The sequence below is a fragment of the Chiloscyllium plagiosum genome, unplaced genomic scaffold, assembly GCF_037043375.1.
Source record: "Chiloscyllium plagiosum isolate Xiang-an unplaced genomic scaffold, Cpla_swu_hap1 HiC_scaffold_4, whole genome shotgun sequence".
Classification (NCBI taxonomy): domain Eukaryota; kingdom Metazoa; phylum Chordata; class Chondrichthyes; order Orectolobiformes; family Hemiscylliidae; genus Chiloscyllium; species Chiloscyllium plagiosum.
Window position 1 is genome coordinate 145,427,249 of NW_028270142.1, and position 13,129 is coordinate 145,440,377.

The following is a 13,129-nucleotide window of genomic DNA, read 5'->3' on the forward strand; positions in this document are numbered from 1 at the left end:
TTGAGATTTCTTTTTGGAATTTGTAGCATTTTGGTTTTATTGGGATTATACTTTTACTATGTATTTAAAACTCTTTGAACTTGTGTTATAAGTAAAGGTTTTGGTTTATTCTATCTTACACAATTGTTGAGCTAGTGAAATTCTGTTTTATCCTGAAAGTAAAATCTGTAACATTGCATGTTACAGATCAACTTACTAAAACCAAAATAAACAAAACATGACAAAATCAAGTCAGATTTCAGTTGGAATCAGAATTGTCAAATAATATTATCAGCTGGAATCATAACAATTGGGGGCTCTTTGCAGGATCTTTGAATCCACTGGAATTAACAAGGATCAGTCTCTTTCTTGAAGTGTTAGGAATGTTGAAGAGTGGATATAATGGAGGTATGACCACAATCCTCACTACTTCTCAGACATAGATCTGATATCAGAACTGGAGAATTGAAAATGTTACACTCTTGTTCCAAAGAGGTTGCAAGGATAAACCCTGCAACTACAAACCAGCCATTTAAACCTAGGTGGTGGAAAGGTTTTTAGAAATGACAATCAAGGACCAACAGCAGAAAAGGAATGTCAGCACAGCATTAATTAGAGGTGAATTGAATTTAACTAACTTGATTTGAGTATTTTGATGATGTAACAGTTGCTTATGGAGGATAACACAGCTTAAAAAAATAAAGGGGACAAGTAGCAACATGGATATGAGGTTGTGAAACATTTGCTCAACCAAGATCGATTTTGTTTCATTTGTTCGATTTGACACAAGATCAGCATCCTCAAATGCTAATGGTTTGTGCCAAAACAAAATCAGAACACATCAAAGATGACCAATAAGCTAACCTGCCTTAATTTTACCCAGCGTGTTCCCTTCCCTGAACCACTGTAATAACCTCCACAAAGTGAGCAGGAAAGATATTCCATGTGCTATGAAAACAAGAGGTATATTTTCACAAATGTATCATGCAATTGGTGCAATTATTAACATTTTTAAAGGAAAATCAAGTACTTGATACATGTACTCACGTAGCTAATGGAGCCTTCATGTCCTTACTTTCACTTGCATACATTAGGGAAGATAATCCCTGCAGACGGTCTCCAGGAAACCCCAGTAAGTTGATGATTTTCAGCAGGTTAGGAGGTACCATTGATATACAAAGATGGAAAAGCCCATAGCCAAAGCTGACAGCACCTTTCAGTCTACTTAGTGATTCTTCTTGTAGAGATACAGCAGGAATATGGTTATCATTAGCCCTATCAGACGTCAGAGATTCCTGAGATCTTTTTTTATGCATCATCTGTAGTGCATCAATTTCTGCATAACACTTATTGTAAATTTTCCATGCTTTTCGAAGGATCCATCCACCTTTAATATACGCTTTAGTTTGGAAGGAAAGAAACAAAATCTTTGTCAACCTTTTAGAAGCAACACTTAGTTTTACACCTCAATTGTGGCAAAATGAAGCTAAATTGTCTAAGATAACCAAGAAACACGAAAGTCATCCTGCTGCAGGAAGATGCATAGTAATCCCCTCATTCCCCCACACGCCGCCAATCTATTTCGTATTTCATGCTCAGTGCAGGACACCTCTTGATCAGTCATGGCCAGCTGGAAATGTGGCAAGAATGCTGATAACTACTGCATAGTGAGATGATGTGCAGATGCCGGTGTTGGACTGGGGTGAACAAGGTCAGAAGTCACACGATACCAGATTATAGTCCAGCACAATTTATTTGAAATCACAAGCTTTTGAAACGTTGCACCTTCATCAGGTGAAGCACAGAGAGGCACATAGGCACAGAGTTTGCAGCAGAGAGATCAAAAGATCAAACAAATGGTGTGAGTGGAGTGTTGAAAGGTTCAATAATAAGCCTTTGTAGGTGATCAGAAGTGTCAGACAGTGTGAGTAAAGTGTCAACAGCTGAATAGCAAGTGAAGGATAACCTATTATATGATTAATTGAGGCAGAGAGTTAATTACAAAAGATTAACAAAGTGGTGTGGGAGACGAACCAAATGGCTGAATCAGTTGTTGACACTACTCACACTGTCTGACACTTGTGATCACCTGCAAAGACTTATTATTCAATCTTTCAACATTCCTCTCACACCATCAGTTTGATCTTTTGATCTCTCTGCAGTAAAATCTGTGCTTATGTGCCTCTCTGCACTTCACCTGATGAAGGGGCAGTGCTCTGAAACCTTGTGATTTCAAATAAACCTGTTGGACTATCACCTGATGTCATTGACTTCTGACACTTATGGATAAAATTGTATTGGCACCAATGTCACTCATAGGCCCAAAGACACAGAGGCACTTCAGTACTTATAATCTCTGAAGTTTAATTTAAAAATATGACATTAAACCAGAATTACTAATCAATTCTCTTTCACCAACTTCACCTATCAACCTTTCACTTTGGTTGCATTTACAATCCCAAGAACATATCTTACATAGGAGAGAAATTACTTTATTCAAATGGTTGTGAATCCTTGGAATTCTCTCCCTCAGGATGCTCTATCATTGAATGTATTTAAGGCTGGGATAAAGCTGGGATGTTTGATAACCTGGGAAATCAAGGGACATTTGGAGTGAGCAGGAAAGTGGAGTTGAAGCCCTGAACCAGTCATGATCACTTTGAATGGTGGAGCAGACACAAGGTGCCAAATAATCTTTTCTTCTTCTATTTCCTGTGATCTTTGAGTTGCAGGGGTGTCCTTCCTACTTGATAAATCCCATATGCTTAAGTGTATCCTAACCCAGTTCCTTCCACCAATAAATGGACCAGCCAAGTTACATTAGTACAGAAAAAGCTACACAATCTACCTCCAATGTAAATGTATACAGATAATCCTCCCTGCTCAGACAGACTAGCAAGAACTCCACAGAGGTGCCAGAGGCAGGAACATATATAAAAAAAATTAAAGGAAATACAGAATATAGGGGCCTTGATTCTTCAATTTTCAAAGCACTAGTGGGAACCATTACAAATAGAAGCTTTCTGAAGAATATCTAAATTACTCTTATGATCCTAGTTGATGGTATTACTGGACAATTCAGATCTCAGACTGAAATCTGGCTTGATATTTTTTTTCTGTCTTTTGTTTTAATTCCATGGACTTTTACTGAAACACAAATATAGTCCTGTAGATTTAGTTTTAACAATGAGAGAGAAGTTTCTTATGTGAAAGAAATAAAATCAAAACAGAACAAGTCAAACTGTTTTCATACAAATTAAGTTTCAAGATTTCCAAATGCACAGTAAAACACAATCCCATCAATTCTATATGCACTCCTTTGCAGTAGTCACAGCAGAGAGAATTCCTTTTTAACCACATCCTTAGAGCTCAACTGAATTGCTGTTTCAACTCCCAGCCTCAAGAATTATATAGCCTCTTTCTTGAATCTTCGTACAGCTGAGCTTAGACTTGCTCAGCTTCAAATAATCCATTCAGGAATTTAACCAAATACAAGAACTTCCAAACTAAATTTCTTATAATTAGGCAACATATTTCTCAACCATTCTAAACAATCATAGATTCATAGAATTCATACAGTGTGGAAGCAGGCCATTTGGCCTATCAAGTCCACACCAACCCTCTAAAGAGCACCTCACCCAGAACCACCTACCTATCCTATTCCCAAAACCCTGCATTTCCCATGGCTAATTCACATCCCAGGACACTAAGGGCAATCTAGCATGGCCAATGCACCTAATCTGCACATTTTTGGATAGTGATAGGAAACTAGAGCACCTGGAGGAAACCCATTCAAACACAGCGAGAATGTGAAAACTCCACACTGATCGTCACCAGAGGGTAGAATCAAACTGGGGTCACTGGTGCTGTGAGTCGGCAGTGCTAACCACTGAGCCCCATGTTGCCTTCTTCAGGAGAAATTACTTGACACATCCAGCTCCCACTTGAACAAAAAACAGATACACAACAGTTCTGAAGAAGGGTCACTGGACCCCAACAGTGACTCTGCTTTCTCTTCACAGGTGCTTCCAGAGTTTTTTTTAAATTTATTCATTCACGGGATTTAGGTGTCTCTGGCATTTAATTGCCCAACCCTAACTGTCCAGAAGGCAGTTCAGAGTCAACCATATTGCTATGGGTCTGGAGTCACATGTAGGCCAGACCAGGTAAGGATAGTAATTTCCTTCCCTAAAGGACATTAATGAACCAGATGGTTTTTTCTGACAATTGACAATGGAAGCATGGTCATTATTAGATTTTTAATTCCAGAATTTTCTTGAATTCAAATTCCACCATCTGCCGTGGCGGGATTCAAACCTGTGTACCCAGAACATTATCTGGGTTTTTGAAATAACAGTTCAGTGTTAATGTCACTCGGCCATCGCCTCCCCATTGCCGAATTCTTTCCAGTAATTGTTATTTTTGTTTCTCATTTCCAGCCCCTTCAGTTCTTTACCTTTTTTGTCAGCTTCAACTAGACTTCAGAAAACTGAACTGAAACTATAGGTCTTTTTCAAGCTATGGAACGTTCCCCAAGCCAAAAACAAAACATTTCCACATCCTTCCTAAGCCTAATACACTACAATGTTTACTTTGTTCAGTCATAAACTCTCTCAATATAAACAAATTCCCAATAGCCTCCAAGAACATCATCTCTCAATATTTTTCTTTAAAAACCATGACTTCGCGAGTTTTGAGAAGATTTGTAGCTCAGGTTGAGGTTCTGAATGTAGCTTTGCTTGCTGAGCTGCAAGGTTCATTTCCAGACGTTTCGTCACCCTACTAGGTAATATCTTCAATGGGCCTCTGGGTGAAGCACTGCTGCTGTTTATATGGATTTTTTTGGGTTGGTGATGTCATTTTTTGTGGTGATGTCATTTCCTGTTCTTTTTCTCAGGGGGTGGTAGATGGGGTCTAACTCGATGTGTTTGTTGATAGAGTTCTGGTTGGAATGCCATGCTTCTAGGAATTCTCATGTGTGTCTCTGTTTGGCTTGTCCTAGGATGGATGTGTTGTCTCAGTCGAAGTGGTGTCCTTCCTTATCTGTATGTAAGGATACTAGTGAGAGAGGGTCATGTCATTTTGTGGTTAGTTGATGTTCATGTATCCTGGTGGCTAGTTTTCTGCCTGTTTGTCCAATGTAGTGTTTGTTACAGTCCTTGCATGATATTTTGTAAATGACACTAGTTTTGCTTGTTGTCTGTATAGAAACTTCAGAAATCTGGAGAAATCAATAAGACCGACTTCCAAAAAATGAAACCAGGCAGATCCAACACACCACGCTTCTACAGATTATCCAAAATTCACAAACCAGGAGCCCCCCCCCTCAGACCCATAGTCTCGCTAACTGGAACACCGACTTTCAGATTGGCCAAGGAGCCAGACCAAAGACTAAAACACTTAGTAGAAGACTCACACCAATTCATCCACTCCACCTAAGAGTTCCTGAAGACCAAAGACACCAAGAAAGAAGAGGATGAAATAATGGTCTTCTTTGGTGTAACAGCCCTGTTTACATCAATCAACATTAACCTGGCCTGGAAACACTGACCACACTATTAGAAGACCAAAGACACATACACCAAACACCACTAACTTCATTAGCAAGGGCAGCATCATCAAGCTAGTGGACCTATGCCTAACCACACACTTCACCTTTAACAACCAAACCTACAGAGAAACCAACGGAACATCCATTGGATTTCCGATATCAGGATTCTTAGCAGAGGCAGTAATGCAGAGACTCGAACAAATAGCTCTGCCAACCATCCAATCAAAACTCTGGGTCTGCTACGTGGATGGCACCTTTGTCATCACTAAACGAAACAAATTAGAGGAAACCTTCAAGACCATCAATAATACCCTTATTGGCATAAAATTCACTAAAGAGGAGGAAAACAACAACAAACTGCCATTCCTAAATGTCACAGTACAGCAAACAGCCAATGGGGAACTTCAAACCAGCGACTACAGGAAAACAACACATACAGACCAAATACAGAAGCAATCATCCCAACAGCCACAAACGAAGTTGCATCAGAACATTATTTCAACGAGCCAAGAGGAACTACGCAGAGCAGAGGAAAATCACCTATACCGTGTATTCAAAAAGAATGGGAACCCAATGAACACAGTCCGCAGATTTCTCAGCAACAAACCCAAACAAGCAGACAAGACAGGTCCAAAATCCCTAGCCACTCTCCCCTTCATCAAAGGCATCTCGGAAATGATTGCCAGACTACTCAGACCACCAACACATTGAAACAGCAGCTAATGAACTTGAAAGGCCCTATACAGACAACAAGCAAAACTAATGTCATTTACAAAATACCGTGCAAAGGCTGTAACAAACACTACATTGGACAAACAGGCAGAAAACTAGCCACCAGGATACATGAACATCAACTAACCACAAAATGACATGACCCTCTCTCACTAGTATCCTTACATACAGATAAGGAAGGACACCACTTTGACTGGGACAACACATCCACCCTAGAACAAGCCAAACAGAGACACACATGAGAATTTCTAGAAGCATGGCATTCCAACCGGAACTCTATCAACAAACACATCGAGTTAGACCCCATTTACCACCCCCTGAGAAAAAGAACAGGAAATAACTTCACCACAAGAAATGACATCACCAACCCAAAGAAACCCAAACATATAAATAGAGAGCAGGAATCAGCAGCAGTGCTTCACCTGGAGACTCACCAAAGATGTTACCTAGTAGGGTGACGAAACGTCTGAAAATGAACCTTCCAGCTCAACGGGCAAACCCACATCCAAAACCATGACTTCAGAAAGGTTTAAGAGTTAAACTCCTTCATGGATACAAACCAAAACCCACATGCCACTATCTCATGCTCCAAATACAAAAATAAATGATATCAAAAATGTAGAAATCACACACCTTACATTACACTTTCAATACAGAAAAATTTAAATAATAATCTTAACCTAAAATGACAACATACCAGAAAGCTCCTGCTTTACAAAGGAAAGTACAGCAAGATAGACCTGACAGTCTGCAATGATGATTTGTCTTTGGAGTCTGTCAACATCCAATGCACTAGGCCTCTGCATATCAATCTGTTCAGCAAAAGGGAAAAAAAATAATTTTAACATGGTGTAACAAGTTTCAAGAGCTCAATTATGGTCAGCTTTGGTCTTCTCCAATGGTCAGATAACTTTGCTATTTGAGAAACACAACTGAGACCCATGGCAAGAAATACACAAAGATTGATGGTCGATCAAGCGTTGCCTCCAATAAACCTCGAGAATTCACAATAGCCTGTGATATTCGTTCTTCTGTTATGAAATTACTTTGTGTTTGCAACTATTGATAGACTATTTTTTTTCAATAAAATCTTGTCCTTAATAAGCAGGAGTAGCAAAATTAAACTTATTAATAAGGAGAATTCAGATGGAACATCTATTGTGCTACAACTGGTTCAGATACAAGGCCTTTGGTACGAAAAATTAGTTATTTGAGTAATATGTTTAGGAAACTGTAGAATTTGGCAAATTCCAAAAGCACAAAATATGCCAGGAAACAGCTCATATCTCTCATTCAATTTTAGTAATGATCTCTTCCTGTAATTAACCATAGTGGATTTGTAGTCATAATGTTACGTTGGATTTAAAGGCATTGACTAGGACTTGGTCCAAATTGTGTAAAATACTGCACTCCGGGGATCAAAGTAATACATCAGAATGTTAAAATGGTCATTCTCCCAAAGATCTATACAAATATGGATATTTGAAGTTTTATAGCAAAAGGTTTCAATGATGAGGTAGAAAGGGATCCTATAGATTCTTAAACTGTACAGCTTAATAATTTGAATTCCTCAGCACTAACTTTTACAATAACTTGCATTAATGTAATGTATTTAACATAGTAAACAGAAGAGTTAACAAAATTTTAAACCAAGTTACTCAAAGCTTGGTCAAGGTGCTGAGTCCTGTGGGATGTCTTAAATGACAAGGATGAAGTAGAGAGTCAGAGGCGTAGAAAAGGAATTCCAGGATTTATGGACTAGAGCTGCTAGCGATGGAATGATGAAAAGCATGGATTTGATTAATACAGAGGTCTCTGGGGCTGGAAAAAATTACACTAATAGAGATGAGGTCATAAGTGGATTTGAAAATAAAAATGAGGTTTTTTCAAAGAAGCAAATAAATGTTGGACTGGAAGCCAATGTACAAACCTGGCAAGCACTGGGATGTTGGATGAAATGAACTTGGTACAAGTGCAGCAAATGTTTGGATGAGCTCAAGCTTATGCAAAGTGGGATGTCTGGCAGAAAGAAACTCAATGCATGACAAACAGCAGAGGTTCAGCAAACGGGATGAGGCAAAGACAGGGATAAGTTTATATAATAAATAAATCAAATCAGATCTTTGGTTTTGCAAATAATATAAAAAGAAAAGTATTTTTCATGGACGCTCTCAAATTCTAAAGTTGCATCTATAATATAAAATTTTAGAGCCACTAAATTTCTATTTAAATTACATTGCTTAATTCAAAACATAAGGTAATTCATTTTTGAACAGGAAACCAACTTTGAATCAAGTATAAATAACTTATTCAAAGGCAGTTTGAAACAGAATTGTCGAGTTGTGGTTGCCCTTCTGTAAGAAAGCTGCAGCATTTATACTGTGGGTGAAGAAATTTAATAGATGTAATGCAGGGATAAGAGGAGATCATTTCATTTAGTTATAAGAGGTTTAGGATACACTTCAGAAGATGAGCTTTTTTCACTAGGGCACTGAAGGACAAGATGATGCTTTGACGAGTAATTAGGAGAAACTATTTTTATCAGTTGGTGTAAGCATAAACTTAAAGGTCAGCAGCAAGAGGCTGAAGGCAGAAACAAAGACTACTTTTGTACGTTAAAGAAGAATAGTGCTATAAGAACAGAGAATGTCCTACCACAAAGTGAAATTCATACTGGTTTTCAAATGAGCTAACAAATGAAAAGTTCACAACCATGATAGACAATACAAAAATTCTCAAATTATAAAGGTGTGATATTAAAGATAATGAAATTTTATATCCCTATTACTGTGAAATGCTACTAGGCTTAGTGGCAACAATTTCACCTCAAGAATCTACACATCCTCAGCATTGAGTATTCAGCTCTTTGGAAGCTGTGTCAACATCCAGTGGGATATTTGCATCTGATCAAATGGCGTGTTCTCCACCATTCAATTCATTTCAGATCTTCAATTGGTTGAGACAGTGATTCTAACGGTTCATTATGCCACACCGATAGCTATATTTGGCAAAGGTCCAATAGATGCTGGATTTCCTTTACATTTGGATTTTAGTCATTTTAACTAGATTGCTACTCTTTCCAATTTCAAATCAATCTTAATAAACTCGAACAAAGATATCCAATCCAATATCAGGCATATTGACATGGCAGCACGAACAAAATAAGATTCAATCAGTAGACTCACTGCGCTCCCATCTATCTTTAAAGAAACGTATAATCATTGCTCGCCTTGTTCAGTATTTCTCAAGGAGTTTAACTTTTTGTGGCCCATACATATTAAATATGGGTGCTTGTGGAATGTTTACTTTATTGGCTTATCATATCCTTCTGCAAATAGAAGGGTTGCAGATAATCAGCAACTCTGACCTGGTGGGATGCTAAACTGCTAATAGCATCAACTGACACTCATTAGATTGTTAATGTATAAATAGAATAAATAAGCCTCTCAATGACAAACATGGGAGAGGGATGAAGGACGAAAAGGGCAGAATAAAGTATTCATCTGCACTTAGTTTTGGTTAATGGTAACCCCCAGGATGTTGATCGTGGGAATTCAGTGATGGTAATGCCACTGAATGTTATGTATGATGGTTGGAATGTCTCCTTTGGATATGGTCATTACCTAGTCTGTTTGGGCACAAATATTACTTGCCACTTATCATCCCCAAGCCTGAAGGTTATTCCAGGCCTTGCTGCAATTGGGCATGGACTTCTTCAGTATCTGAGAGGTCTAGAATGGCGCGGAACATTCTTCACAGATATTTGCACATCCCACCTCCGAACTTTAAGGTGGTGGGAAAGTCATTGATGAAGTAACTGAGAATTGGGCCAAGGACCCTGAAATGATATCTTGTGGCTTGCATTTTTAACATGGAGAAGCAGTTGAACTGTTGTAACCTATGAAGCCAGTTAGTCTGTTTGAGCTGGCACACGATCTGATGAGCAAAGTATTCTCAGCATCTTGTAAAATGCACTTTCAACAATTTAGCCCTACCATTTCTGCAGTTCCAACATGATACAACCACCAAAGTTCTTCCTGATTCCCCACCCCCAGGATTCCAAATGGACCGGGAATAAGCCTTTGTCCATTCTGGAAATCATCCCATCATACAGAACCATCCCCTACATCACAGATGCAACACCAGTTCTTTCACCTCCTTCCTTCATACAGTCCAAGGCACAAAACACTCCTTCCAAATTTAACTATTAATTACTTGTAATTATAGAGTAATTGAGATGTACAGCACGGAAACAGACCCCTCGGTCCAACCCGTCCATGCCGATCAGATATCCTAACTCAATCTAGTCCCACCTGCCAGCACCCAGCCTATATCCCTCCAAACCCTTCCCATTCAGATACCCATCCAGATGCCTTTTAAATGTTGCAATTGTACTAGCCTCCAGCAGCTCATTCCACACACGCACCATCCTCTCTTAGGTCTCTCTTACATCTTTCTCCTCTCTCACTAAACCTATGCCCTCTAGGTCTGGACTCCCCCACACCAGGGAAAAGACTTTAGCTAATTATCCTATCCATGCCCCTCATGATTTTATAAACCTCCATAAGGTCACCCCTTAGTCGCCGATGCTCCAGAGAAAACAGCCCCAGCTTATTCAGCCTCTCCCTCCAGCTCAAATCCTCCAACCCTGGCAACATCCTTGTAAATCTTTTCTGAACCCTTTCAAGTTTCACAACATCTTTCCAATAGAAAGGAGACCAGAACTGCATGCAATATTCCAGCAGTGGCTTAACCAATGTCCTGTACAGCCGCAACATGACCTCCCAACTCCTGTACTCAATACTCTGACCAATAAAGGAATGTATACCAAATGCCGCCTTCAGTATCCTATCTACGTGGGACTCCACTTTCAAGGAGCTATGATCCTGTACTCCAAGGTCTCTTTGTTCAGCAACATTCCCTAGGACTTTACCATTCAGTGTATAAGTCCTGATAAGATTTGCTTTCCCAAAATGCAGCACCTCGCATTTATCTGAATTAAACTCCATCTGCCACTTCTCAGCCCATCTAATCAAGATCCCGTTGTAATCGGAGGTAACCTTCTTCGCTGTCCACTACACCTCCAATTTTAGTGTCACCTGAAAACTTAATAACTATACCTCTTATGCTCACATCCAAATTCTTTCAAGTTAGTATACTGTTTCACTTCAGAAGGTTGGACTAATTCTTCTCCTAGTCCCACTCCTCCACTAGACATGACAAAGCTTGAATTTAAAAAGAAAGATTATAATCCCAATTAAAAATTAGACAATATAGCTCAGTACGATAAACAAGTCAATCAAGTTCTTTAAGTCTTTTTTATTTATTCATGGGATGAGGATGTTGCTGGCTGGACCAACATTTGTTGTCCTTCCCTAATCACCAGAGAGCAGTTTGAATTAGAATTAGATTTTTATTGTCACGTGCACTCAAGTATAGAAATAAATGAGTACAGTGAAAAGTGTATGAAGTCGTCATTCTCCGCTGCCATCTTGGTTAAAAAACCAGAACTTTTTTTTTAAAAAATCAACAACAGAAATAAAAGAAAGCCAAAAGGTAAGCAAAACATCCACACCTTAAAGTCTAAGTCTTATTGCTATAAAAGGTGTTTGGAACCACTAATGCAGATATCCAGGCCTAGTAACGGCCTGAAGTCTTGGTCGGCTTACAAGTCTCACATCAAGTGCTGGGAGGAGCCATGTTTTTGCTGCCACCATCTTCGCTCGTTGGAGCAGCTTTACTATTGCCACCACTGGCCCCAAAACGATGGGAGGAGCCATATCCTTGCTGTTGCCACCGCTTCCAATCGCTGGGAGCAATGGTGTTCACTGCGTCAGAGCGACGGGAATCTGCCCTTGTGCCGATGCCGCTGATTAACCCGCTCCCAAAGGCTTTAAAGGAAAGAAAAACAAGAAAACGAAACAGCAAAAAAGAAAAAGAGCAAAAGTAAAAAAGGAAGAAAAAGAAAGCAAGCAGATAGGAGCAGACGAGCCCCGGACTTGCTCAGGAGCCCACGCGTAGCCCTGCTACTCCACTGTCATCTGGTATTTAAGAGTCAGCCACATTGCTGTGGATCTGGAGTCATGTATGAACCAGACCAGGTAAGGAAGGTAGTTTTCTTCCCTAAAAGGACATTAGTGAACCAGAAGGGTTTTTCTGACAATCAACAATGGAATTGTGTTCATTAGACTCTTAATTCCAGATTTTAAAAAAAATTGAATTCAAATTCCACAATCTGCTAGTGCAGGATTCAAACCCAGATTCCCATAACATTACTTGGGTCACTAGATTAACAGTCCAGTGATAATACCACTAGGCCATCACCTCATCAACAAAAAGTTCTTAAATAATTAACTCATTTCATTGCAAAAATCTCACAAATGCAAATTCTGCAGTCTTAAATTGTTCACAGATTGTCCAAGTGCTGTCTATAACTGAAGTCACTTTCCACAGAAGGTGAATTCAAGTCTCTCCACAACAACTTCAGCTCATTGCAAATGCAATGTTTTTGCTGCTGCAGACAATGTCCTCTGCTTTGTAAAGCTGAAGAGACACACACCCAAACAATAGTTTTATAATTTAATGAATCGATACATCCAGCCTATGGCAGCATAAATTAATATTTTCGGTAACACATCTCCATAACAATACGAAGTTTGCTTCCCACAATGTGATTTCCTTTGCACTGACGAGTCCTAATGTGGGTTGGGGGGATTGATTTATTAAATCATTCAGTCAACAAACAGGACTAAACCTTCCAGATTGCCTTTCATCTTAATTCTCACCCCAATTTCCTGTTTGTGGGCTCCATCACTGTTTCAAGGAAGCTTAGCAGAAGTTAGTGTTTCAGCTAAGCACTTTACAGAT

General features: G+C 39.2%; 1 protein-coding gene across 2 annotated transcripts in view; it reads right to left on the reverse strand.

Annotated features, from left to right (window-relative positions):
* ttc39c (tetratricopeptide repeat domain 39C) overlaps positions 1-13,129 on the reverse strand; it is a 108,769-nt gene that overhangs the window by 39,630 nt on the left and 56,010 nt on the right. For both annotated transcript variants that reach the window (XM_043687605.2, XM_087986753.1), the window contains exons 4-5: positions 6,960-7,074; positions 1,027-1,378 (exon numbers count right to left, since the gene is read on the reverse strand). In XM_043687605.2, coding sequence (XP_043543540.2) covers positions 1,027-1,378; positions 6,960-7,074 — 467 coding nt within the window. The remainder of the gene's footprint in view (positions 1-1,026; positions 1,379-6,959; positions 7,075-13,129) is intronic.